The sequence below is a fragment of the Eretmochelys imbricata genome, chromosome 14 (assembly GCF_965152235.1).
Source record: "Eretmochelys imbricata isolate rEreImb1 chromosome 14, rEreImb1.hap1, whole genome shotgun sequence".
In the NCBI taxonomy this organism is placed as follows: Eukaryota; Metazoa; Chordata; order Testudines; family Cheloniidae; genus Eretmochelys; species Eretmochelys imbricata.
Genome location: NC_135585.1, coordinates 46,323,708 through 46,351,700, shown reverse-complemented (window position 1 = coordinate 46,351,700; position 27,993 = coordinate 46,323,708). Strand labels below are relative to the sequence as shown.

At 59.0% G+C, this 27,993-nt stretch overlaps 2 protein-coding genes across 2 annotated transcripts in view; both read left to right on the top strand.

Moving 5' to 3' along the window:
- LOC144275259 (E3 ubiquitin-protein ligase TRIM39-like) overlaps positions 1-27,993 on the top strand; it is a 412,642-nt gene that overhangs the window by 221,768 nt on the left and 162,881 nt on the right. The window lies entirely within an intron of this gene.
- On the top strand, positions 468-27,773 carry LOC144275265 (E3 ubiquitin-protein ligase TRIM39-like). The gene is made up of 6 exons (XM_077834459.1): positions 468-918; positions 5,973-6,068; positions 10,086-10,316; positions 10,810-10,832; positions 10,932-11,035; positions 26,678-27,773. Exons 1-6 carry the CDS (start codon positions 499-501, stop codon positions 27,235-27,237), a joined length of 1,434 nt encoding a protein of 477 aa, XP_077690585.1. The 5' UTR covers positions 468-498; the 3' UTR covers positions 27,238-27,773.

Below are 27,993 nucleotides of genomic sequence, written 5' to 3'. Positions count from 1 at the left end.
TGTGTGTCACACACATCCCTTGATGGCTGACGCACAGGGTTTGTGGGTTTTTACAGCTCTGAACTTCACAGACTGACTCTTTAGCTCCAGCTGTAGAGACTTGTGCTAAGCGCTGTAGGTCCCCACTTCAATCCCCAGTGAATGTTGGGGTGGGTAAGATAGTTCCTGCCTGTGGGGCAGGGGATATGCTCTCCCTTCCAGCAATACACATCAGATTGGTTCATATCTTTCCACCTCTCTCCATTGCCCCCTGTTCTCCCATCCCTTCTCCTCACCTCCATCCATTCTGTCTCTCCTGCCCTCTCCCTGTCCTTCCCCCTGTTTTACTCTCCTTCAGTTTCACTTTCCTGTTTTCTCCCCCTCCTGGCTCCTCCTTTTTCTTCTTCTCCTTCTGTGGCTGGGACTAGCAGATACTTGCAGGCGGCCCCTCCCAGCGTCAGCACAAGCCCACACTGTGTAGAGCCAAGGGCAGAGAGAACAGATACTCACCCGGCTGCCATGGCCGCTGCAGCTACAGCAGGGGAAATACGAGAGGAAGCTATTTGCTCCATCTGCCTGGGGTATCTGACGGAGCCGGTGACTATCGCATGTGGGCACAACTTCTGCGGAGCCTGCCTCACCCAGTACAGTGAGGAGAAGGGAACGGGGACACCCCTGACCTGTCCCCAGTGCAGAGCCCGGTTCCAAAAAGGGGAGTTCAAATCCAACACACAGTTGAACAGCATCGTACAAAAGATCAAACACCTGGGTTTAAAACCAGGAAAAGGGCAACAGGATTATCTGTGTGAGAGACACGAGGAACGTCTCAAACTTTTCTGTGAGGACGATGGAGAAACTATTTGCTTGGTGTGTGAAAAATCTCGGGACCACAAGGCTCACACTGTGGTTCCCACTGAGGAGGCTGCCCAGGAGTACAAGGTAAGAAATGCTGTTAACTTTGCTTAATTAAATCCCTTAAGGAGACCATGTTTATCCCCCATCAATACAAGGACAAACATTCACACCTGGCTGCCTAAAGTTAGGCACCTAAACGAAAGGGGCCTGGTTTTCAGAGGGGATGAGCACTGGGGTTGTGGATAATGGGAAAAGATCCAAACTTTTTTTGCTCCAAGACTGCAAGTTCCAATACCTAACAGAGAGAACAGGGCTGACGGCTCTTTGTGTGCCTGCAACCCATCTGCCAGGTGGAGAGGGCAGCAAGAACATAAGACCATAAGAACAGCCATCCCCTGTCAGACCAAAGGTGCGTCTAGCCCAGTGTCCTGTCTTCCGACAGTGGGCAGTGCCAGGTGCCCCAGAGAGAATGAACAGAACAGGGGATCATCAAGTGATCCATCCCCTGTTGCCCATTCCCAGCTTCTGGGAACAGCTGATCTGTGGCAGGTGGGAGGTGCTGGGAGGACGGGAGAGGAGCTTGTCTCAGGGTCGCCAGCGGGCAGGAAGCATTGCGGGGCAGGGGCAGAGCTGATCGGTGGGGCTGCCAGAAGGTGCTGAGCACCCACTATTTTTATTCCATGGTTGCTCCAGCCCTGGAGGACCCACAGAGTCGGTGCCGATGGTAGAAAAAAAACTTTAAATGAGAGGAGGGAAGTCACCGGCATTGATTAAGGAAAATGCCACACGCAGGATTCATAAACATAAAACCATGAGCAAAACACCCTCTCCAGTGTACGTTGGTCAGTGTCTTCTGCCTCATGTTCTGGAGTTCAATAACCAAAAGTTCCTTTCCTGTGCCCCTCTCTGCTCCCTCACCCCACCCCACTCACAGTGGCTGTCCTTGGTCAGTGAAGACTCAGGGTTCAGAGATGCATCTGTGTGAGCTCACCTCCCACCCTGGGGGGATGGGGGAGGAGGAAGAAGGCACCTTGCTTGCTCCACTGTCCAAGCACTTGCTCTGGTGTCACCACCCTGCCTCACACCCCACTGGCCCACTCCACCAGCTGCCCTGCCAGCCATCACCTGCTTCTCTGCTATAATCTCTACAGATCAGGGCCTGTCTACACTTGCAATTTAAAGCAGAAAAAGTCCCCTTTTTGCACAAAAACCGTGTCTCTTGAGGTTCTATGCTGCTCTTAGTGATTTTCAACTCTTAGAGGGGGAACTTCCTTGCTGAAGCAGGCTGGGCAGAAACGCTGTCCCACATCAAGTGATTTCAGCTCTAGTGATCACTTAAAAAACAGAAGACTCCGAATAGAGCCTTAATTAGTTCTGTCTGTGAACAGTGGAGAGGAGCAAGTTAAACCATGCATAGGACTCTTCGGTAAAGTCCACACTTCCCAGAAAGCACACCTGTCCCCACCTCCTCTTAACCTTCACAGGGGTCTGGCATCCAAGCCCCCCGCATAGTGAGTTCAGTTCCGTGGAGGGTGATCCCCTCAATCAGGACAGGCTAAATTCTACTCTGCTGCCCTTTACTCATACAGTAAAGATAACACTATTTCATTACCTCCACATTCAATACCGAAGTGATCTGTAATCCAGCACCAGCCACAGTTGATCACTTTGGCAACACAGCCCTGTCTGCTGGATACCTAGGCAGAGTTGGTGTGTTCATGTAAATACAGTCAGAAACAATGTGGCATTATGTTGGGGAAACACAACTAACAGGATTCATAACACAACCCATGAGCAAAAACCCACCCCAAGCAAATTGGGTCGTGTCCTTTCCCTTTGGTTCTTGAGTCCAGCAACCTGAAATCACCGAAAGTCCAATGACCCAAAAGTCTCTATCCCTGGTCAGGGCAGCCCCAGAGTTCGATCGTTTATCTGCAGAGCTTTACCTCCCAACATGGGTAGAGATGGGGGGTGGGGGTGGAAAGAGAGGTAAGGGACACTTTACACGCTCTGAAGCTGACTGCCCTGCAGCTCCATAGGGCTCCACTCCGCGTCCCACAAGCAGCTCCCGCAGTCTCACAAACTGCTCCACAATATATCCTCAGGCTCCCCCACTACTTAACACAACCCTCAGTGATTTCAGCTCTTAGTCAGTTCAACTTTTTGGTGAATTCAGCTTGTAGAAGAGGAGTCTCAGCACTGGTGCACCATTAGCCCAAAGCGAGCTCAGCAGCCTATAACTAGACTCCTAATGGAATTCCACACTGAAGAGAAGAGGAAGTACAATTAGCCCATAAGGCACTCACCAAGAGACCCATACCACCAACAATTAATACTTATCCCCAGACTCTCTCAATTCACAGAGTTTTGGAACCCATGACCCTTGCCTAGTGAGTGCTACTTAGTTGATGGTGAGTCCCTCCATCATAACAAAAGGCCAAGTACAGTTCCAAGCACAGTTCCTGTAATCAGGGTAATAACAATTTATTCTTCCTGCCCCAATAACAGAGACACTGAGGATCCCAAAGCAGCCAAAGTGACCATTTGGGCAGCTATGGCCTCATTCTAGGCGGGTGGGTGTGCCTATGCAAATGAGATCAGCCCCTGAAGTTCTTTTCCACAACTTGCCACACCTCACCACCAGATGTCAGGGTGGAGCTCATCCTGACTCTGCTTACATTTGTAATCCAGCACCAGCCACAGTTGATCACTTTGGCAACACAGCCCTGTATGCTGGATACCTAGGCAGAGTCCGTGTGTTCATGTAAATACAGTCTGCACCTGAAGCCTTTTCCCCTCCACAGCGAGCTGTCAGGGGAGAGCTCATTCAGACCCTGCTTGCACACGAAACAATCTGGACCCTGACACATCCCTGCACGTCAGTGGCACTGGAAGCCACAGCTGGTACCTGTGTCCTGCTCTACTTTCTCTGCCATATCTCGTTCTTCTCTCCTCCTTCAGCTCTTCCCCGTCCAGCAGCCCTGCTCCACTCATATTGACTCCTGCAGCCATTAGCCCAGATAACATTAGTAGGATGAGGGGGGGGTCTTACAGCTGACGTACACCATGTATTGTACACCAGGATGTACATGCCAGGGTATTATAATTGTCTGACAAAGTTGGGGCCACCTGTGTCCTGACACGGTTGGGTTTTGACAGCATGGGTGGACAACACGGTTCTGGAACCACATTAAAGAAACATGTCATTGCTCCCAACCCATCTGGGGCCGTGTCTGTCCTGGAGAGTGGGAGGCCGGGGATGAGACGCTGCTGAGGTTCCCTGCCCTCAGCCTGGGAGAGAGGGGAGGACATGGGCGGATGTTAGGGCCCTGCCCAGGGTTGCAGAAGGAAGGGAGAGAAATGGCCTGAATTCCCTCCCCACAGGGACCAGACTCACTGACACACTCAGTTTGGCCTGAACTGTCCCAAATTTCTGCTCCAAGTCCCTTGTTCATTGAGCTGCTTCTCTGCCCCAGGAACTCGCAGGCCACGTCGACACTGCCAGGGTTTCAGCAGCACAGCTACAGCCCGGCAGCACAATAGCCAGGGCAACTGAAGTGTCATGTTAAGATCAGGCCCAAGCCTCTGTGCTCACTGACAGGGCTCAGAGACAGCCGGGAAGTTCTGGCACTTCTCCCGCGAAGCACCTGCCTTGTTCTCCGGGATCTCAGCTTTCACTTTGCTTTAAACTGAGTCTCCAGCTGTTTTGGTTGTGAAGAAAACCTCAGAACTGTGACCCAGATGTAGGGGATGCAGAGAGCTGGGCACAGAGGCTCTGAGAAGTGTGAACGGCCCCATTGCCTCAGTGAGGGGTGAGCTCAGATGCCCAGGGATGATCATTTAAATATCAACATTGTTAATTATTTCGTTCCCCTGTGAGAGCGGAGAGGGAGAATTGCAGCTCGGCACCATTTATTGCCAGTGACGCCTCCTTCCGGTGCCACAAGCGGGTGATGTTTGGGAGATGCCACCTCTTCTGTTCCCCCCAGTAAAGAAGGACCCTGCCCAGAGAGTCCAGCAGAGCCCAGGGGTATATTCGAGCCCCATGAGGGGAGCCAGGCCCCAGGAGCCCCTTGGAGCCCATCAGCCACTCCATCCTGTTCTGAACATTGCAGCATCTACTGTGAACAGATCATGGTGTCTCCTTTTGGTGACTCACATTGGTGGAGCTTATTTGTGGGTGGAGCGTCAAAGAATCCAGCCACATCCCTCCCCCCCACCCCCCGGTGACCTTTCTGATCAAGGCTCATTTATGAAGCTCTTTTTCTGACGCAAAGGCTGCTTTTCTGCCTCCTGTCTCTCACTAGCCCCGGCTGGCTCCCTCCCTCCCTCCCTGCTTCCCTGCAGCAGCACCCCAGGAGCTCTCAGCAGCAGCTGCAGCCTGGGCCCTTGTCAGGGAGGAGGAGAGAACTCGAGGGCTCAGAGAAAAGAGAGAGAGTGAAATGGGGAGATCTCTGGCGGGGGGCTCAGGAGGGGACTCTGGGGGGCTGCCAGGGGTGTTGCACAGAGCGGGGCTGATGGGGCAGGAGCACGTTGCTGTGCTGTGTGAATGAATCACACGCTGTCAAAGGGGAAGAGAGCCCTGGGTTATTACAGCTCTGGAGCTGTTATAATTATGGGTGGCCCATTCCCCCAGACCGAGTGTGTTCCCTGTTCCTCACTGACCTCCAGCCACATCACAGCTTCACCCTGCACAGTTAACAGGACTGCACTGGCTCAGGTGCTCAGCTGCTGCCCGAGGGAGGCTACGTGGGCACCTGGACAGACAAGAGCGCAGTGGGGTCTTGTTCCTGGCGTGGGTCTGGGGTACAGTGGAGCGAGGTGCTGTCCCAACCTCTTCACTCTCACTGGCAGGAGGGATCGTTCAGAACCTTTCCAGCTATTTCCTCTCTGGCCTGTGCTCAGGGATTAGCTAAAACACAGGACTTGAGAAGTCCTGAGTGTCTGCACGAAGCAGAGCCCCCGCTCTGAGACTGGCCTCTCTTCCCCCACGAGGCCTTTGGGGACAGCAGAGACAAGTCTGCTGCTCAATTCCAGGGTATTTTAATGCTCATGTATGAAATGCCAATATGGAAAGTACTGTCCACCCATCAGACAGGCAGACTACTGACTGTTTATTGCACACGGTGCTCCTGCAGGTGAAACTCCAGGGAGCCCTGGGCCCTCTGAGGAAGGAGTTGGAAGAGGCCCTGGCTTTGACGTCTAAAGAGAAGGAGAAAACAACAGAGTGGCAGGTGGGTGTCCGGGTTTATTCCTCCCTGAGCCCTTCCCCCTGCAGCATTCCCAGGAATGTCGGGGCCATAAAGCTCCAGGATGAGGTTATGAATCTGTTCTAGTTGTTTGCTCCGTTGCACAGCCATGGGCTCCGGCATCTGGGGAGGCTAGGCATGAGTGCTGGAACCTCCCCGGTGCCCAGATCATTGCCCTGCTCACTGCTTTACCCCCATTTGGCCTCGTCTCGCTGAGGCCACCCTCCACATTCCACTGCTGCTCTGCCCCATGCCTGGCTCCTGCTCAGACCCCTCCCCAGAGACTCCCTGCTGACCATTCACTGTTGCAGCTCGGTCCTCCCCCTACCCCATAGGTGCCGACTCCGTGGGTGCTCCGGGGCTGGAGCACCCACGGGGAAAAATTAGTGGGTGCTCTGCACCCACCGGCAGCCAAGCTCTCCTCCCCACCTCTTTCCCTAAGCGTGCTGCGTCCCCGCTCCTCCGCCTACCTCCCAACGGTTGCCGCCGCAAAACAGCTGTTTGGCGGCATAGCAAGCTCCGGAAGGGAGGGGGGAGGAATGGGAACACGGCATGCTCAGGGGAGGAGACGGGGAAGAGGTGGGGCCAGGGCAGGGATTTGTGGAAGGATTCGGAATAGGGGGAGGGAGGGGGTGGAGTTGGGGCGGGGACTTTGGGGAAGGGGTTGGAAATGGGGCGGGGCAGGAGGGGTGGGGCAGGGGCAGAGTCGGGACAGGGTCGGGGGCAGAGGGGGGTCGAGCACCCATAGGGAGCTCCTATGCCCCACCCCGTCCCCCCTGTCCCCTCGCCTGCCACTTGCTCCTTTCTGCCCCCTCCTGCCTTAAGGGCGAGTGACGGGGGTGGGGCAGAGAGGAGCAAGTGGCGGAGCCCCCCACACAGCTGACGGGCGGCAAGCGGCGAGTGCTGCGGGGTTCGGGGGAAGAGCGGGAGCGAGGGCTCCGGACGGAGCGCAGGCAGGACTCCACAGGCGGCCGGTCTGCAGCCTGCCTCCAAAGGGAGGGGCGCTGCATCCTGTTTGGGGAGGCTCAGCCTCCCCTGGCCTGTGGTACCTGCCATCCAGGGTGCTGGCAGCATCAGGCTGTGTCTCCGGTGGAGATCTCAGTGCAGCAGCTCCTGTAGGCGGAGGAGGAGGGGCAGTTCCTGGCCCTTGTACAGTGGTGCAGACCCACCCCTGAGATCTCGGATGGGGCGAATTCTCCATACTGGGTGCAGTGTTTTCACTATTCCATGGATCCTGTTTCCCTCCTGCAGATGGGGAGGGTGTGTCGGCTGCTCCAGCCATCGGTTTTCAGTGGCCTCCATGACAAAGCTCTGCAGCTTCTCTGCAGCCTGGAGGAAACAGATTGTTCCTTCTTGTCCTGCACCCACAGTCCCTGCAATGAATCTGCCCAGTGCCTGGGCCAGACACTGGAGCTGGGAGCTGGGAGGAGGATTTGCCCCCATGGGTGAGGTTCAGATTCGCTCAGCTGGCTGGGCTGGGGGCACGCTGGGAGCTGAGCTCTTCTGAGCATCGAACCCAGTGGCGGGTGTGGAGCTCTGTGGAAAATCTGCCCCCAGGGGCGTCTACATGGCCCCAGCAGCTAGCTGCAGGCTAGTCCCTGAGTGACACCCAGGGGTCTGGTTGGGTGTGAACAGCCCGTGCTGCTGCGGCTTCATAGCTACCAGTACCCGAGCTCGCTCGATCAAAGCTAGTTGGGGTGTGTCTACACATGGTGCTGTCAGACCTTCACTGCAGTGTGGACACCCCCTGAGTGAGCAGAGGCAGGGGCAGGTCAGTGTAAAGCCAGGCAGCGCTCGGCCACTTCACAGTCTCTGTTGCCATCACGTGGCCACTTCATCCCAGGCACCTGCTACTGTTACTGTGACTTTACCTGTGCTCGTCTGTAGCAGGTGATGAACCCATGGGACAAAATGTCTGTTCTGGTTCACCTGCCTTTTCCAGTGAAATCCCTGCAGAGTGCGTGGGGGGTGTGAGGAAGACGCCAGCAGCAGGGAGGAGAGGAGAAGCCGGTGTTCCACTATTCAGATGAAAATGGCCATTTACAAGAGCTGAAATGCTCAGAGCTGGGTGCCCCTGGTTCTGCATCTGAAGCCGTGTTTAGAGCCCGGCGGAAGTGGGCTGGTTTCCAGAGGACAGAACCGCAGCAGCTCCCATTGCCCGCACCGGAAGCAGTTGGTGCTCAGTTCCTCAGACAATAGAGATTTAGGTGCATAACAATTAACAGCCGTGTTGAATGTGTCCGGCAAAGTTCCCAGCTGGCGCCATGGAGGCGGCTGCACCTTGGGACAGTCACTGGGGTGGTTCTGAAACCCTTGATTATCACCCAGAGAGAGCGAGTTACGTCCTACAGCACCAGAGGTCACAGCCCAATGATCAGTGTCACTCGGTGCAGAGTAACTGCAGCCCCAGTGACTGTGAGATGAGGCCCAGCAGGGGCGGCCAGTCCTGCACTGAGAGGGGCCGTCATGGGCTTGAGCCAGGTGGGGAGTATTCCCATGGGCGGGAGCAGGGCCCGGGAGGTGACAGGCCCCCATGAAGGATGCGCTGTCCGTGTCTGATGAGGGGAGATGTTAGGGGATAAGATAACGCTGCACCACTCGAATTAGCTGTAACTCAACAGCTCCCAGGGGGCAGGAGCGGAAGGAGGCTGCAGGCCCACGGCCCTTTGCAGGGTCCAGGCCACATGCACAAAGCCTCGGGCAGGTGCCAGGAGGGGCTCCTGAGGGATCTAGGGCTTGTCAGGGCTGTACCCGAGTTGTCTGAGTGCCCCATGGTGGCTGCAGCGCTCCCAGGGGCGGGATGAGGGTCATCTGGGGGATAAGTGGGTGTCCAAAGCCCATTGGCAGAGGGCCCTAGGGGTGCTGGAGGGCTGCGCTGGGGGCTCGGGTGGCGGGGCAGAGGTAGGAGGTGGACGTTACAGCGCTCAAGCAGCTGCCTCTTCAGACACAGACACTGGGCATGGCCCCTCCCCCACCACACAGGGAGCCGGACAGACAGACGGGTTAGAGCCCTGCACAGGAAAGGGGAGAGGAGTCAGCACAGGGCACAGACTGGTGGGGAGAAGGGCTGGGCTCACATACTAGGGTTTCAGGGAGGAGGGCTCTGGGGGCAGGGGGACAGGGGCTGGGGAAGTTCCTGAAGCCCCTGGCCATGTTGGCATCTCAGGGAGAGGAAGAGGGACTTTCCCCAACATCACTGTGGCCTGAATCACACTGGGGGCAGGTTCACCCCAGGGTCACCGAGCACCTCTGTGCTGAGCTGCAGGGGAGCTAGAAAGGCCAGTGCAGAGCAGCCAGCCCCTCCCCCTGCCAGGATCATCACCAGCTCAGCATCGTTCCCACGGGTCCCTTCAGAGAGCAGTGGGGACACAGCTGGCATCAACAATCCGCTTCTCTGTGAGCCTAGAGGGCTCCCTAAAGGCTGCAATCCCAGGGGCACTGGGCACATGGGAATGGGGCACTCGACCAGGCTGGGTGAGGCCAAAGCCAGCCCTGACAATGCCCTGGGCACCCAACACCCATGTGAGCCCCAGGATAGCACCCAAAGGACTATTAGCACCAGCCCTAGGTCCTGAACGTTGCAGCCCTGGGAGCTAGTTGTCAAAGAAGGAGCATCACCCACATCCTGCTGTGACGGCTCCCCCGGGTGTCTGAGTGCCCAGCACTTGGCAACAAATCCCTCCATGGACGCCCTGTGCAGCCCCCTCTAAATCTTTACTGTCCCCTCGATTTCTCCCCGCTCCACTGTGTCCATCCCATGTCACCTTCCATAACATACTGCATCTTTACAAAGCACGCTAGACAACCCCGCTATGGAACTGGCCATATTAACTCTGAACTAAATCAAACCCTTAATGGTATGTTTTCCAAAGAAGTAAATATCCTGACAAACCTGATACTGCTTTAATATCACCTGCTTCCGAGACAGAGGCCCAGTCCATGAGGCCCAGTCACCATCTGGCTCACGTTTTCTCTGTGTCTTTCCTATTTTTCTGTCTCAAGGGGAAAGTGAAGAATAAGAGAGAGATGATTGCAGGTGAATTTAACAAACTGCACACATTGCTGAGAGAGGAGGAGCAGCTGCTTCTGCAGAGCCTGGAGGACGAGGAGAGGGAGACTCTGAAGAGACTGCAGAAAAATGTAACCAAGCTCTCCCAGCAAAGCTCCTCTCTGCAGCAGCTGATCACAGAGATAGAGGAGAAGTGTCAGCAACCAGTTGTTGAGCTGTTAAAGGTGAGACGGCATCAAAATTCTCCACCCATCCAGAATTATAACTGAGATCCATGGGTCTGGATTCCAATAATTAGAGTCAATGTGTTCTGTGGTTTACTGACAAACAGAACATGAGGCTAAGGGCTCCATCAGTTCCCAAATATCGCAGTTCATGTTAGAGGGGAATTCTCCTCATGGAGACCCAGTGAGGCCATGGGAGATTAAATGGATAATACAAAAATGATACTGAGCTAAACCCCTCTCTGCTCTGACCCCAGAACATTGGCCCCAACACAGGTGATAAACACAGATACTGATGGGTTGGGTCCCTAGAAGGGAGAACCCTTTAGCTAAATTTCTGTCTCCCCTAAATATATGAAACAAGTGTTCAAAACAGTGAAGCCTGGGAGGGTTGATCTATTTTTTAGATGCAAGTTTGATGCCCAGAGTGAGACTCACTCAGTTTTATGTACATTGTGTTAATACAGGACATTGATTCTCTTTTTCCTTTCAGGATGTGAAAAGCACATTGAGCAGGTGTGTTTCCTATGTTCATTGCTCTTATATTCTTGGTGGTGGTTCTGGGATGACACGTGTACAGAGCAGCTGAGTGATGATGGGACGTTTCCTTCATAGGAGTGAGAATGTGAAACTCCAGGAACCAGAAGCTGTTTCTACTGACCTGAAGAACAAGTATAAAATTTCCCTTGACATGAGGGAAGCGCTGAAGAGATTCGGAGGTGAGTGGAGTCTACTGGGACATTCAACTGTATTGTGCCTGGGGATCTGGACAGAGCCTGGGACCCCAGGACATGCTTGCACCCAGCTGACAGGCTTGGAACTGTGTGAGAGCTGGAGGCTGATGTGCTGGGTGCTGCGCAGTTTGCCTCCTACTTACAGCCACCTGCTGGTACTTGCCCAGGTGTCTGAGCAAGCCCTATCACTGTGACATCCTGACCCCTCCGTGGCTGAGTTAATGGGTGTCCCTGAGCCACGTGCTGTGAGGCCTGGACTGGGCCCATTGTGCTGGGAGCTGCACAGACTGGTAACGGATGATGTGTCTGTTCCTCTCTGCTGGGACACGTGAGGGCTGCGTTGTGTGGCCACCGTTCAGCTTTGCCCCAGCCCCCATTAGCCAAGGCTGGCCGAGCTTTCTGAGCTGGAGGAGGGGCCGGTCTGGCTGCTGTGGTCTGACCTGGGCCATGTGTTACTGGGTAACCAGCTGAATCCTACGGCGCCCTTGTCTGCTCTGAGTGCAGCCCAGTGTGAGGTTGGGTCAGTGGTTTGCTGCTCAGTGAGTGAGACTCACTCCCAAAAGTGTGATCCTGTCACAATGTCTGAGTATGAGCTGCCCCCATCCAAACCCCTCCCCACAACCTCAGCGCAGAGACTGGGGAGAAAAGCAGAAACCTGACAGCGAGGAGGGACAGAGAAGAAGTGAAGGCAGAGGAGAGGGGGAGTGGGAAGGTTCAGTGAGCTCGGTCTGTTAGTTGAACTGGCCCTTTCATAGTTCTCGATAGTTGAACTGGCCCTTTCATCCTACCCCCGCCCTCCTCTCTTCCCACCCCCACCCCCAGCAAGGGGCAGTCGAAGGGGCCAAGCTGGGTGTGTCTGTCCCGGCCGATGGAGGCTGCGCAGTGGGTGCCGGCTGCAGGGCCAGGATCTCAGGGCTCCGGGGAGCAGGAACCCCAGGCTGTGGGGGAAGCAGCTTCCTCTCTGGGGCTGGCTGGAGCCAGCACATCCCTGCTCCCCTCCCCCCTCGCTGCCCCCAGCCCAGCCCAGTCTGTGCCCACCGGACCCTGAACACGGCTGGGCTCTGGGCCATTCCACAGCCCTGGCCCCTGAGCCTGTGGGGATCCTGAGCCAGTCACCTCCATGCCTCCTTCTAGGGGATCAGCAGCCCCTGGGGAGCCTCCTGTCACCCCCCGGAAACCCCGTCCTGGGCAGGGCCCCAGGCCCTGAGTCACTCGCTGGCTGCTCCCGGCTGGCCAGGCCCAGGGTCTCCAGCAGGGCCCTTGGTGCCGGCCCCGCGCTGGCTGCCAGAGCTCCCAGCCCCTGGCCCAGCCCGGCCTGTTGTCCCAGCGCTGACCCCTCCCCTGCGGGTGGGGGGGGACCCTGCTGCTCTCAATGGCTGAGCCCCCCCCCGCCGCGGCCTCTGGTGCTGCGCTCGCAGGCTCAGCCCGTGCCAGGGCCAATGCGGCGCTGCTGGGGCTGCTCCTCCCCCGGCACCTGGGTTCTCTGGGTCTGGGCAAGTGGCCGGGCGAGTGGGCAGGGACCTGCTCAGAGACACGCGCCCTGTGCTGCCCCCAGAGGGCAGAGACCAGCCAGGGCCGGGCAGCAAAGCGCCACCGCGCTGGGATTAACCCTTTCCTGCCACCCACCCCAGCAGCCCCGGCCGGTCACTGCCGCTCGACTGCCCGCGCTCTGACCCCAGGGACCCGGGTCCGGCAGCTTGGGGGAGTCTCTGGGTGAATGTGTGGGGCAGAGTAACCAGGGCTCCCTGCGCCCCAGGGTCCCCGTGTGCAATGGGGAAGGCCCGCACTGTCATGCAGCCCTTCGGGGCTGGGCAGTGAGTGTTTTCATTCGGATAGTGCTCCCGAGTGAGCCAGGCACTGCAGAGACAGAACAAGGGGCTGCCAGCCCCACAGGGCTCCTGGTCTGAGTGCAGACAAGGCCCAGCAAGGGCAGCAGCAAACATTGGAGGTGGGGACACGGGCGTCCCATTGTGAGGCCAGCCACTCCCTGAGCCCACCCTGTGCCTGTCTTCCGGGTGTGGTAGACAGTATTGTAGTGACCCTGATGGCTCCATGCTGGACCCTGGGTCACCACCCAGGGAACAGGGCAGGGCAGAGGCAGCCTGAGGTCGGGGGGAGCTGGAGGCTGTGGGGGAGCGGGAGCAGCCTGGGAGCTGGGACAGGGACACTGGATGCCAGGTGGATGGCCCAAAACCCTGTGCTGTGTTTGCTCCAGATTTCCTCTCTGTGATGCAGGCTCTGTTGGGGTCAGATGCTGTGGTGAGGGGCCCACCCAGACAGACTGAAGAGAGCAAGCCTCTGTCTGCATGGGGAAGGGGCAGCAGTTCTGTTAAATTGGTTCCAGTTTTGTAGACTCATCGTGGGGTGGCCCCCTCAGGTATCACCCTCAGTCATTTCAGGGTGTCTTGGCAATCATCTTGTCTCAGTTTACCCTCTTCAGCACTTCTTAAATTATGCCTCATAGTTCAAAAGATCTGAGAGAAAAGTCCCCTCCTGGGGTCCGCTCTGAGTTCAAGTAAACCCCAAAATAAAATCTTTTCCTTCAGTCTGCTCCAGGCTCCAGCTCTCACTCAAGCTCCTCACTGTCCTCAAGTCAGGAGTCCTCAGTTCTCCTTCCCGGAGCTGGGCTTGGATTAGTTTCCATTGTGGAATCAGATGACTCCAGCCCTCCTTCCCGGAGCTGGGGTCATTTCAGACTGTGCCTTTATTCTCTGCATCCACTTTCTCCAGCCGGGGGCAGCTCTCCAGGGCTCTGTCCTTCTACAGCTGCTGCTGTCATTCTCATCTCTGGCAGCTCCTCCCCCTTACGGGAGGTCCTCTGTCTAGGACAGTGGTTCCCAAACGTTTTTGGTCATGCCCTCCCTTACCTGGTTTGTGCCCCCACCCCGGGAGCTGCGGTCGGGAGCTGGGCCAGGAACAGGGCTGCAACTGGGGCTAGGAGCTGGGGGCCGTGTCTGGAAGTGGACCCGCTGTTGGGGCTGGGAGCCACAGGCTTCGGCTGGGAGCGGAGCCGCTGGTGCAGCCTGAGCTGAAACTGGGGCTGCAGTTGGGGCCAGGAGCTGGGGGCTTTGGCCGGGGGCGGAACCACGGTTGGGCTGGAGCTGCAGCTGGGGTCGCAGCCTGGAGCAGGGCCAGGAGTCGGTGGCTGAGGCTGGGGCCGGAGCTGCAGCTGGGGCTCAGGGTGGGGCCAGAGTGGAGGTGGGGGCAGAGTAAGGCTGGTTCGCGTTCCCTTCCTGCCACCCATGGGGGCTGCTCCATGCCCTGCCATGCCCCAAATGTTCCTCCACACCCTGTAGCGGGGCACGACCCACAGTTTGGGGACCACTGCTCTGGAAGCACCCCTTCCAGGCTCCTTGCTCTGGTGAGCTCTCCTGGGAGCACCTCTTCTCGGCAGCTTCCTGTTCCGAGGATTCCTTCGGCTGAGTCCCGGTAACCCTTTTTCAGGCTCATTAATTATTTAGCTGCCAACTAGCCACCTAGAGATTTAATTACTTCCAGGTCGGTCTGGGTTGTCTCATTCTCCCGTACAGGAGCCTGTCACAGGTAGTCTGGTCCGAACTCCCAAAAAAGGGCCAGCCCTGTTCATACATTTCCCCCCACCCCCAGAGCCAACCTGTATTCAAAGGGAGGCTTGACCAGGGCTGATACTTGGTGATGTTCTGCAGCTGGGGTGGGGTGGGGGGTACTTCCTGCCCTGCTGCCATAAGGAAATCTGCAAGGCCCTTGGCCATAATTTTCTTCTCGTCACCGACCAAAAGTGCCCTTCAGTTGCTCTATAACACTCTGGTATGTTATGTCTTTCAAGTACACTCTTTCTTTCTATATACCTGGAAAAATAGTCCAAGACTACCAGGTAAAGATGTCCCCTGAATTCACATAACTCTGCAGCTAGTCTCTTCCAAGGTCTCTTTCATTCAGACTAGCTCCTTGTTAGTGTCACTAATTACTACTGGCCATATCTTTTCCCCACAGCCTTCAGTAAAGGAGCTATGGGAGCCCATGAGGAAATGTTTCTACCAAGGGCAAATTTAACAGCAGCTCTAGAGTGTTTCATAGCTGATGTCCTGAGCCTGGCCTGGCCGTACCTGTGCGTTTCTGGGGATGTTGACAGTCACTCACTGCAAGTCACTGGGATTTGGGCTCCTAGGTTGCTGGGACACGTTTGAAATAGAGCTGGGTGTAATTTTGGGGGTATATAGTTTATTTGCTGAAAAATTATATTTTGGGTCGACATAAACTATTCCTGAATCCGTGTCGAGTTTGCTGACTAGTTTCAATGAACAGAGAAAGGTGGCACCGCTTCCCTTCCAGCCTTTAGCCCCGTGGCTGGGCCCTCAGTGGGGAGCCCCCGGTTCCATCCCCCCATGGGATGTGGGCAGGTATTGGAACGTGGGAATCCAGGAGGGGCTGGAACTGCTGGGCTCTGGGTGTCTGATGTGGGGCTCCCTCAATCTCTCCTGCTGAAGACGCCCCGCTGTGTCTAAACACTGCCCTGGACACTGGGCCAGAGTGTGGGAGTGAGAATCACTCTGCAGGCCAGTGGGTCGGGCTGCACCTGGCAGCCCAGAGTCCAGCTCCCCTGGTCCAGTGACCCTGTAAATACTGATCCATAACCCCAGTGAAGGGAGGGGTTCTGGCCCCTGGCACAGCAGTATCTCAGCCATGTTGGTGCCCTGGTATGAACTGGGCCTGGCCCCTGGTGCAGCTTCTCCCAGATGGAGTGGGCAGCAAGTGGGGAAATGCCCCCTCCCCTCCCCACTGCCCCAGCCTCATTAGCAATGGCCCCTGTTCCCCCCAGCACCCCTCAACTCCTATCTCCCACTACCCTGTCCCTTTCCAGCGAGCCCAGACACCCTGCCCATGCCCTAGCATGGAGAGTCCCAGCTGCACCCCGTGGGTCAGGGCTGCACCCCCAGTGTGTGTGGGGATGGCACCAACCTGCTCTTAGCAACAATCCAGCCATACATGCCCCAAAGCAACAGAGATTCCCTGGGGCCTGCCCCCTTCACCTCCCTCTATCCCCCTGGCACCTGCCCCTCCCTTACTCTTCCCTCAATTCCTGCGCCCACCTGACCCCTGCCTCTATCCTGTCCCCTCACCCTGTCACGGAGTCCCTGGGCGATGCTCTGGAACTGCTCCCCATGAAGCCATTCAGGACTCTGGGGCAGTCACCTTTCTGTGAGCAGCCTGTCTTCAGGACACGCAGCTCACACAGCTTCCACCTTCCTGGGTTTGACCTCGGATCATTCAGCATCCTCTGCCCCTCCGTGCGCTTCCCCCCAGCGAGTCCGCTCAGGCGGGGCTCCTGGGGAAGCCAGAGGGTCCTGCACCCCAACTTCGCAGTCAGATGTGACTCTCAGCCAGCCAGTAAAACAGAAGGTTTATTAGACGACAGGAACATGGTCTAAAACAGAGCTTGCAGGTGCAGAGAACAGGACCCCTCAGCTGGGTCCATTTTGGGGGGGCAGTGAGCCAGACAACCACGTCTGCACTTCACTCCATGTCCCAGCCAGCCCCAAACTGAAAACCCCTCCAGCCCCTCCTCCTCTGGGCTTTGTTCCTTTCCCGGGCCAGGTGGTCACCTGATTCCTTTGTTCTCCAACCCTTCAGCTCCCACCTTGCAGGGGGGGAAGGGCCCAGGCCATCAGTTGCCCGGAAACAGGGTGTTGGCCATTCTCTGTGTCCAGACTCCTGCACACACATGCCCTCTAGGGCTCTGCAATGATCATACACCCTTACTCCACCCCCTAGATACTTAAGAACTGCCTAGGGGAAACTGAGGCACCCCCACACTATTCAGAGGAAACATTAAGAACAGTCCCACTTCGTCACATCCCATCCCAAACTCCTGCTGCTCCACCTGGGACCCTGCCCCTCTCCCCACCTTTGTCTCTCTGGCATCTGCCCCTGCCCTCCACCCACCTCTGCCCCCTGGCACCTGCCAATCTCCTCATGCCCCTGTGCCCCCTGGCTCCTGCTCCCCCCTCCCCCCTGTGCCCACCTGGCCCCTGCCTCTATCCTCACCCCTCCCCTTCTTCTCACCCCCTTTCTGCTCCCCTGGGCCCCTGCCCCTCTGCCCCCACTTTGCCTCCCTGGCATGTGCCCTGCCCTCCACCCACCTCTGCCCCCCTGGAACTCACCCCTCCCTTCTCCCCCTGCCGTCCTGTCCCCTGCCCCTCTACCCCAAACATCCTTTGCACCCTGGAGCCCACCCATCACTTCACCCCCCTGCTACCTCCTGGAATGAACCTCTCCCCTTTCCCCCTCTCCTGCCATGTCTCCTTCCCCTCCCTTCGCGTCCCCTGCCCCCCTGGTGCCTGTCACTGCCCTCACCCCCTCTGCCCTTTCATGCCCCCCACACCCATCACCTTCCTCTGCTGTCTTGGCTCCTGCCCTTCTCACCCCCCTCAGCCCCGCTTGTTACCCGTCCCTCTCCCCAACCTCTCTGACCCCTGGCACCCTTCCCTTCCCTCGTCCCCCTGTGCCCACCCCTCCTCTAGCCCCACTCTCACCTTCTGGATCCTGCCCCTCCCCATTCCCCTCTCCTAACACCTCCCTGTACTGCCCTGCCTCTCTCCTCGCCCCGCTCTGGCCCCTCGTGCACACCCCTCCCATCGCCCCCCTCTCTACCTCCTGGTGCCTATCCCTCCCTCCTCTGCCCTCCCTGTGTCTGCCCTTCTGCTCAACCCCCTCAATCCCCCTGGCACCTGCCCTTTCCCTTCCCCCCCTGCACCCTCCTGGTGCCGACCCCTTCCCTCACTCACCCTGACCCCCTGGTACCTGCCCCTCCTCTTGCCCCCTTCCTCCCTGATGCCCACCCCCTCACTCCCTCTGCCCCCTGACTCCACTCTCCTCACACCCCTCTGCCCCCATCACCCATGACTTGCCCCACCCCCTGCCTTTCTCGTGACCACCCCTCCTTTCACCCCCCATCTCCTAGCACCCATTCCTCCCCATCACCTTCCCTCCTTTTTGTCTGCCCCCTTCCTTTACCCCCTTCTGTCCCCCGGCACCTGTCCCTCCCCCTGCTCCTCTGGCACCCACCTCTTCCCTTGCCCCCCTCTGCCCCCAATACCGCCTCTTGCCCCTTGTTGTCCCTGGTGACTGCCCCACTCCGTGCCTCACCACTGTCCCCCTGGTGCCTGCCCCTCCCACTGTCCCACTGCTGCCTGCCCATCTGCTCACCCTCCTGTGCCCCCCGGCTTTTACCCCTCCCCTCGTACCCTTCTAGTCTCCCGGCACCCACCCCTTCCCTTGCCCTCCTACCCACTGACGATCACACTTTCCCTCACCGCCCTGCCCATTTCCCCTGGTGCCTTCCCCATCCCATGCCCCACCACTGTCCCCCAATCCCCCAGTGTTTGTCTCTCCCCCACTCTGGCCCCGGTTCCTGCCCCTTCCTTCTCCCGCCCTGGCCCCCACTTCTCCCCTCAGTACAAGCCACTTCCCTCGCCCCCACCCCCTGTTGCCTGCCCCTTCCCTTGCACCCTCTCCCCTGCCACCTTCTGCTTAGTTCTTCCCCCTTCCCTTCCCTCACTCTCTGCCTCCCTAAAACTGGCACCCCTCACCCTCCTCTAGTCCCCTGGTGCCAACACCTCTGTTCACTCCTCCTCTGCCCCCCTGAGGCCCATCTCTACCATTGCCCCCATCTGCCTCCATGGTGCCTGCCCCTTCCTTTGCCCCCTCTGCCTGCCTGGTGCAAACCCCTTCCCTTGCCCGCCTTTGGGCCCCCTGGTGTCTGCCCCTCCCCTAACCTCTGGGTCCCACCCCTCCCCTCCCCGTCCCTCTGCCCCCTGCTGCCCACATCTCCACACCCCTATGCCCCAAGGGCACGCCCTTCTCCACACCCCGCTTTCTGCCCCCCAGTGCCCGCCCCTCTCCTCTCTCCACTCCTTGCATCTACCCCTCTACTCATCCCCCCTCATCCCTCCTGGTGACTACCCCTTGCCTCCTCCCACCTCTGTCTTCCTGGCACCCACCCCTCATGTCCCTCTCCCCATTTATGATTGCCCTTTCCCTCGCTCCACTGTTGCCCCCTGGGGTCTGCCCCACCATTTGCCCCTGCATGTCCCTCTGAAACCTGTCCTACCCCTCACCCCTCTTTGTCCCCTTGTCACCTGCGCCTTCTCCCACCCCCTCCTTTTCCCCTGGTGCCAGCCCCTCCTTCTACTCCCCCTCTGCCTCCCTAGCGCCTGCCCCTCTGTTCACGCCTTGTGTCCCCTGGTGCAAGCCCCTTCCCCTCCCCCCATCCCCCAGTTCTGTCCGCCCCTTCTGTATCCCACCCTTTGGACCCCCTGGTGCCCACCCCTCCCCTCATCTTTCTCTTTCCCTTGGCACCAGTCCTGCCCCCCACTCACACTCTATGGCCCTGATGCAAGTCCCTCCCCTTCCCCCTTAGCCCCTCCCCAGTGCCTGCCCCTCCCATCATCCCATTTTCTCCCCGGCACATGCTCCTCTGCTCACCCTCCCCCTGAAGCCCCCTGGCACCTGCCCCTCCTCTTGCCCTCCTCCACCCACTGCTGACTGTCCCTGCCCTAACCAGACCCTCTGCCCCCAGGCTCCTGCATCGCTCCGTCCCCCTGGTGCCTGCCCATTCCCTCCCCACCATGGTCCTGGAACTTGCCCCACTCCTCATCCCCCCCACCCCCTGGCATCAGTCCCTCCCCTTGATTCCTCCTGCCCCAATGGAGCCCCCTATTCCCTCACATCCCTCTGCCCCCTGGTGCCCGCCCCTTCCCTTGCTTGCCTGTGCCCCCTGGGGTCCATCCCCTTCTTCTGCCCTGGTGCCCACCTGTCCCCTCACCCCGTGCAGCCCCTGGGAACCTGCCCCTCTCTTCACCCCCCTCTGTCCTCCTGGTGCCCGCTCCTCTTACCCCCCCCAGTGCCCTTGTGCCTGCCCCTCCCCTCTGCCCCTCCAACCTCTACTCTTGTCATCTGCCCCTCCCCTGTCCTCTCCCAGCATCAGCCTGTCCCCTCCCCCGCCCCCACTGACACCTTCCCACCCCTCCCCCGCTCCTCCTGCCCTTGTCCCCACAATTTCCTTCTCCCTGAACATGTCCAGACAGGAGCTGTTCAGTGTCCCCCTGGATTTGGGGGGAGGAGGCCCTGTCCCCACTGCCAGGGCAGACAGGTTTTTATAACCAGCTTGTGACACTCCCCTGACCCAGTTACAACCAATTGTGCCCACGTGGCAGCTTCTCTGCCTCACAGCCGGGGCTGAGCTGTGTGTGCGTTTGCTCCCAGCCTCCTGCCTGACCCTGTGGGTGCCCTGGAGCCTGCTGGGGGAGTCGGGGCCGCTCCAGCAGGGATCAGAGAGCCCAGGGGCCATGCACACACATTGCAGCCCCACTGGCCCAGGGTCCATGCACTCCGGGGTATCCTACCACACAGAGCTGGGAGGGAGGGGGGCATCCAGGGCAGTTACACAAACACAGCTGGGGGTCCTGTTTGGGTCGCCACCTTTGAGGTCCAACAAAACAGGAAATCTGCCTGCTTCATGGACATCACCTGTCCCCTCACCCGGGCACCGTCTCCCCATCCGAATCCCGGGAGAGGGCACCAGCCACCACAGGCTCCAGCTCCTGGACTGCCCCAAGTACCAACCTCACTGAGCAGGACATGGCGCCAGATCTACCCCGCTGCCCCCGGCAGTGGCCCCCGCGGCTGGTACCTGCACAGGGGTGACTGGGCCCTGCTGGCCCTGAGCTCCCGATCTCACTCACTGCTCCGAGCTGCCCCGTCTCTGCAGCTCCAGGCACTCTGGACCCAGAGCTCCCTTTGCGTAGGCACGGTCACCCCGCAGCTCCCCCATTACAGCCATTGACACACCTGGGACTTGTCACGTCCTGGGCAGACTCACAGATTTCCCAGGAGAGTGACATGGACAAAGGGACAAACCTGGGAAAACCTGGACAGGTCAGGTGCCAACTTTCTAATCTCACAAAACCGAACACCCCTGCCCCGCCCCTGCCCTGAGGCTCTGCCCTTCCCCTTCTTCGAGGCCTCACTCTCGCTCCCTCCATCCCCCCTCCCTCCCTCGCTCACTCTCCCCCACCCTCACTCACTTTCACCGGGCTGGGGCAGGGGCTTGGGGTGTGGGAGGGGGATGAGGGCTCCGGCTGGTGGTGCGGACTCTGGGGTGGGGCCAGGGATGAGGGGTTTGGGGTACAGGAGAGGGCTCCAGGATGGGGCAGGGGATTGGGGTGCAGGGGGGGAATGGGCTCTGGGTTGGGGGTGTGGGCTCCAGGTGGGGCCAGAAATGAGGGGTTCAGGGTGTGGGAGAGGGCTCTGGGCTGGGGCAGGGGGTTGGGTGCAGGGGTGGTGAGGACTCCAGCCGGGGGTGCAGGCTTTGGGGTGGGGCCTGTGATGAGGGGTTTGGGTTGCACGAAGGGGCTCTGGGCTGGGGCCGAGCGGTTCAGAGTGAGGGAGGGGTGCGGGCTCTGGGGTGGGGCTGGGGATGAGGGGTGTGTGGTGAAGGACGGAGGCCTGGCAACCCTATGGACAGGTGCCAACCCTAGGTCCTGTCCACACGGCCCAGTAACACCCTGCTGAGCTGGGTACAGGCAGCCACATGCCAGCCCAGGCCCCTGGCAGGGACGCTGAGCTGCTATGGTCACTAACAGTGTTAACTCTGCCACGTGCCACACACCACGTCCCAGGAATAGCTGTAACCTAGACTTATGGCAATGCAGGGGACCTGGAGAGGTCACCTAGCCCAGCCTCTGGTGCTGGGCAGGGCCTAGACCATCTCTGGCAGGGGTTTGTCCAATCTGTTCTTACAAACCTCCAGTGACGAGGATCCCGCAGCCTCCCTTGGACCAGATCCAGAGCTTCACTGCCCTGAGACGTAGAAAGTGTTTCCTCATCTCCAGCCTCAGTCTCCCTTGCTGCAGCTTGCACCCATTGTTCCTTGGACAGGCCCTCGCCCTGCCCGCTGCGGGCACTGGGGGTGTCACCAGGTGTGAGCATCGCTGTTATCGCACTGAATGGCTGGGGGCGCTGGGCTGGCTCAGGGGGGCAGTGAGGGCAGCTGGGGCCTTTCACTCCCCAGTCACCGATCTCAGGCCAGGCTCAGAGTCCAGTTCCCAGCAGACAAGAGCTCATGTCGTAATTCTCGTTAACGGGAGCCTGACCGGCCACGTCCGCAGGGAGGCCAAGGCCTGAAGGGGCCACAGGGATGGTTCCTCCCCAGGGAGAGGCTCCAGCAGGTGTCAGGGCTGAGCCACGTTGGCAGGAGAGTGCGGGGCTCACACGGCCGCTGTGACACCCTCGTACCCTTGATATCCAGAGCTCCAGCAAGTGGGGTGTAAACCTCACTCGTACCCCCAGCACTGAACTCACTGACACTGCTCCGAGGCCCCCTCTCCTCCCGGGGTTGCGGGGGGAATAAATGGCACTGGAAGAGAGGGGTCAGGAGACCGTGGCCCCATCACTTTTACTGATAGGAGGGCTAGGTCTCCCACTTTTTACCAGCTGTAAGGGTGAGTGATGGGGGGCGGGAGGGGGCAGAGAGGAGTGACCATGAGGGCAGGGTATTGGGGGGGAAGAGGTGGTGAGGGGGTGGAGTCTTGGGGAGAAGGGGTGGTGTGGGGGCAGGGTCTTGAGAGGAGGCAGTGTGAGGGCCATGGCTCGGGGAGAAGGGGCTGTGTGAGGGCAGGGGTTCGGGGAGAAGGGGTGGTGCGGGGGCAGGAGCTCCTGGAGAAGGAGCCACATGGGAGGGCGGGGCCATGGTTCAGGCTCCGGTGGCCCCTCTACTTTTAGGGAGCTTCCATCACTCCTGGGGAGAGGACCATCCCGGATGCTGATCCATGGGCACATCTGTGTATTTGTTGGGTGCACAGAGCTCTCCAGATGGAGACACTTTCTCACTGACCCAGGAATCGGTGCTGCTGGGAGGTCCCACTGCCCAGGAGGCCAAGGGCTCTCGCTCCCCTGCCCTGGGGGTGAAGGGAGGGGCCCTGGGGCTGCTGTTCCCTGTCCCAGGAATGGGGTGAAGGGGACGTGGACACAGACAATCTGCCCGCTTGCGCTGTGAGGGGCAGACCTGGCTCCACGCTGGGCTTCAGAGCCTGAGCTCCAGCCTGAGCGTGAACGTCTATGTGGCTCTTTTTAGTGCCAAAGAGGGAGCCCCACAAGCCTGAATCTGTCCACCCTGTTCGGAGACTCGCTGCCGCGGGCTGTGTACATGAACCCAGAGTGTGTCCAGAGTCTGGGTCTGAAAGTTCCCAGCGCGTCTGATCCAGGGCTGGTTAATGAGAGCGAGGGGGGTGGCTGGCGCAGTCGTTAGATGGAGACACCGGGGCCCCTGGGGCTCTGGGACGGTCTCTGTGACCATTGTCTGCTCTGGGAGACGCCCAGGTGCAGCTGCAGAGGGTCTGTGCCACCAGCATCGCCCATGGGACACTCGCTCTGGGCAGAGTTCAGGCTGATTTGTGGGGGTCTCCATTTTCAACCTGATTTTTGGGGGCGAGATCAGGGGCTCAGGGGGAATATTTTTACCCAGGGCAAATTAAATGGCAGCTCTGGAGTGTTTCATAGCTGATGTCCTGAGTCTGACCTGCCCGTAACTTTGCGTTTCTGGGGATGTTGAGAGTCACTCACTGCAAGTCACTGGGATTTGGGCTCCTAAGTCGCTGGCAAACGTTTGAAATGGAGCTGGGTGTAATTTTGGGGGCAAATAGTTCATTTGCTGCAAAATTATATTTTGGGTCAACAGAAATTGTTCGCGAATCCGTGTCGAGTTTGCTGACGAGTTTCAATTAACAGAAAGGTGCCACCGCTTCCCTTCTAGCCTTTAGCCCAGTGGCTGGGCCCTCAGCGGGGAGCCCCAGGTTCAATCCCCCCGTGGGACGCCACGAGGGCTTGAGCTGCTGGGCTCTGGGGGTCTGATGACGTCCCCCTGTGTCTAAACACTGCCCTGGGCACTGGGCCAGAGCGTGGGAGCTAGGCTGACTCTGCAGCCCAGTGGGTCGGGCCCCGACCTGGGAGACCCAGAGTCCAGCCCCCCTGCTCCAGTCCCCCTGTAATTATTGATCCATAACCCCAGTGACGGGAAGGGTTACGGCCCCTGGCACACCAGTGTCTCAGGCCATATCTGCCGGGGTTTTCTTGCACCGGTGCAAACCCCCAGGGCAGAATTGCTGTGCGGATGTGAACTGGGACTGGCGCCTGGTGCAGCTTCCCCCAGATAGAGGGGGCAGTAAGTGGGGAAATGCCCCCTCCCCTCCCCACTGCCCTGGCCTCATTACCAGCAGCCTATTAGTACGCATTTACCGCCCCCCCCAACCAGAATCCTCCACTGCACTGCCGCCCCAGTGAGCCCAACCCAGACCACTGCCCCATGGCGGACGGGCTGGGCCAGGAGAGGGGAGGGGATGGCTGTGGGGTCTGCCTGGCTGGAATGTGGTGCCCATGGGGCCCGCCAGCATGGAGAGTCCCAGCTGCGCCCCCTGGGGCAGGGCTGCACCCCCAGTGTGTGTGGGGCCAGCACCAACCTGCTCTTAGCGAGAAACCAACCACACATGACCCCAAAGCAAGAGAGATTCCCTGGGGCTTGCCTCTCCCTCAGCCCTCTTGCTCCTGCCCCTCCCTTACCCTTTTTTCACCCCTGTGCCCACCTGGACCCTGCGTCTATTCTGACCCCTCCTCCTCGCCCCTCCCGTTCTTCCCACCCACTTTCTGCTTCCCTCGGCCCCTCTGCCCCCCACTTTGCCTCCCTGGCATGTGCCCCTGCCTTGCACCCACCTCTGCCCCACCGGAAACCCCCCTCCCTTCCCCCCCTGCCCTCCTGGCTCCTTCCCCTCTCCCCCAAACATCCTCTGCACCCTGGAGCCCACCCATCACTTCACACCCCCGCTATGTCCTGGCATCCACCTCTCCCCTTTCCCTCCTCTGCTGCCATGTCTCCCACCCCTTCCCTCACTCCCATCTGCTTCCCTGGTGCCTGCCCCTCCCCTCTACCCCCTCTGCCCCCTGATGGCCGTCCCACCCCTCACCCTCTTCTGCTGTCCTGGCTTCTGCCCTTCTAACTCCCCTCAGCCCTCCTGGCACCTGCCTCTCTCCCCATCCTCTCTGACCGCTGGCACGCACCCCTTCCCTCACCCCCCTGTGCCCACCCCTCCTCTAACCCCACTCTGACCCCCTGGCACCTGCCTCTCCCCAATGCCGTCTCCTAACACCTCCCTCTACCCACCTCCCTCTACCCAATACCTGTCTCCTCGCCCCTCTCTGCCCCCTGGTGCTTGTCCCTCCCCTCCTCTGCCCTCCCTGTGTCTGCCCTTCTGCTCAACCCCCTCAATCCCCCTGGCACCTACCCTTTCCCTTACCCCCCGCATCCTTCTGGTGCCGACACCTTCCCTCCTTCCCCCTGCCCCCCCCAACACCTAACCCTCCCCTTGTCCCCTTCCTCCCTGGTGCCTACCCCCTCACCACCCTCTATCCACTGACCCCACTCTCCTCTCGCCCCTCTGCCACCATCATCCATGCCACCTTCTCTTTATTTCTCACCCTGCCCCTCCCCTCACCCTCTGGCTCCATGACACCTGCACCCCTCACCACCCCTCTAGTCCCCTGGTGCCAGCTCCTCCTCTGCCCCAAGTCCCAGCTCTACCCTTGCCCCATCTGCCTCCCTGGTGCCTGCCATTTCCTTTGCCCCCTCTGCCCGCCTGGTGCAAGTCCCTTCCCTTGCCCGCCTTTGAACTCCTGGTCTCTGCCCTTCCCCTCACCTCAGCACTGGCCCGCCCCTCCCCTCCCCCTCTCCTAATCTCTGGGTCCCACCCCTCTCTTCATCCTCCCTCTGCCCCCTGGTGCCCACATCTCCCTTCACAATCCTCTGCCCCCCTACGTCCTGCCCTTCTCCACACCCCTCTCTCTGCCCCCTTTGGCTTACCTGTTCCCTCACCCCCATTCTGCCCCCCAGCACCAGTGCCTGCCCATTCGCTACCCCCCATGGTTCCACCTCCCCACTGCTCATCATCTCACTCCCTGGCAGCTCACCCTCCCCTTGATTTCCCCTCCCCATTGGAGCTCCCCCATTCCCTCACACCCCTCTGCCCCCTGGTGCCCGCCCCTTCTCTTGCCCCCCGCACCCCCCTGGGGTCCATCCCCTTCTTCTCCCATGGAGCCCACCCCTCCCCCCACCCCCTGCAGCCCCCAGGATCCTGCCCTTCACCCCCCATCTGTTCTTATGGTGCCTGTCCCTTCCCTTGTCCCCTCATTGCCCTTGTGCCTGCCCCACCCCTCTACCCCTCCCCCGCTACTCCTGTAACCTCCCCCTCCCCTCTACCCCTCCCCCCCTACTCCTGTCACCTGCCCCTCCCCTCTACCCCTCCCCCCCTACTCCTGTCACCTGCCCCTCCCCTCTACCCCTCCCCCTCTGCTCCTGTCACCTGCCCCTCCCCTTTCCTCTCCCAGCATCAGCCTCCCCCCCCCCGACCTCCCTGACCCCTCCCCACCCCTCCCCCGCTCCTCCTGCCCTTTCCCCCCATTGTCGCCTCACAGGCAGAGGGGCCCTGACTCCCCTCAGGCGACAACCCCCCCCCCAGTGATTAACGGGGACGCAGGTTAATTTCCCTTCATCCCAGTGACCAGCCCCTGCCCCCGGCCCTGACTCTGTGACTCTCTCCCCAGTGGACGTGACTCTGGATCCAGACACGGCTCATCCCTACCTCGTCCTGTCTGGGGATCGGAAACGTGTGAGACACGGAGACAGACGCCAGGATCTGCCCAACAAGCCTGAGAGATTTGATTATTGTGCCTGTGTCCTGGGCGCTGAGGGGTTCACGGGCGGGAGGCGTTACTGGGAGGTGGGGGTGGGAGACAAGGCAGGCTGGGAACTGGGGATTTGTCGGGAATCTGTGAGCAGGAAGGGGAAGGTCACACTCACACCTGAGGATGGATACTGGGCCATGTGGCTGAGGGACGGGGGATACAAGGCCCTCACCTCCTGCCCGACCCCCCTCCCCGTGAGCGTCCGGCCCGGCCGGGTGGGGATTTTCCTGGACTATGAGGCGGGCAAGGTCTCGTTTTACAATGTGACTGACGGGTCCCATCTCTTCACGTTCACTGACACCTTCTCCGGGACGCTCCGCCCTTATTTCTATCCCGGTCTCAACGCTGGGGGTAGAAACGCGGCTCCCCTGATCATCTGCCCGGTCCCGGCTCCGGCCGGGGGGAATCTCGGTCCCTGACAGTGACCCCGCGGCACAGACCGGCCCCCCCCCAGCGCTGCTGCTCCTCTGTGGTGGGGGCCGGTTACTGCAGCTACTGGAGTTTTTGTGCTGACCGGACGCTGCCAGTTTCCCTTTTCCACTGGAGGGTCCAGTGAAAAACCGGACACCTGGCAACCCCCAACCCTCACCTTGCCCCGTCCCCTGCCCCAGGGGCAGCAGATGGTGGGGGATGGGGTCATTCACTCCTGCTAGAATTTTCTAGCCCTGTGAAATCTCAGTGTAAAATAGGGAAGACAAAAGATTATTCTAATTTAGAAAATATTATTGTAACAAGGTGTAAATTCAAGAATATTTCAATTTACATTTCAACAGTATTTCAAAATCAAGCATCTAAACATATTTTTAGAAATGGAATTATTTACATTTATGTTTGATTCTTCCCTCAAATCTATGTTGAAGTTTAACTTTTCTCAATAACATCATTTGTATTTCAACTGTGGAATTTCAAGAGATCCAAAATATTTATCTTAACTAAATAAACTATTAAATTGTCAGACGGGGTTCTTCAGTTACAATTTACTTGTGTCATAAACATCACAACTACACACATGTGCAGCTGCTCTCTCTCTATCTCTCCCTCTCTCCCCCCACCCCCACACCCGCCCCGCTTTATTGTCTTGACTGGTTCTCTCTGGGAGGCAGGGCACATACACCCACCTCCTGCACTACCCCTTTGAAAATTAATAGCTTAAAAATGATAGAATTAATGAAGCA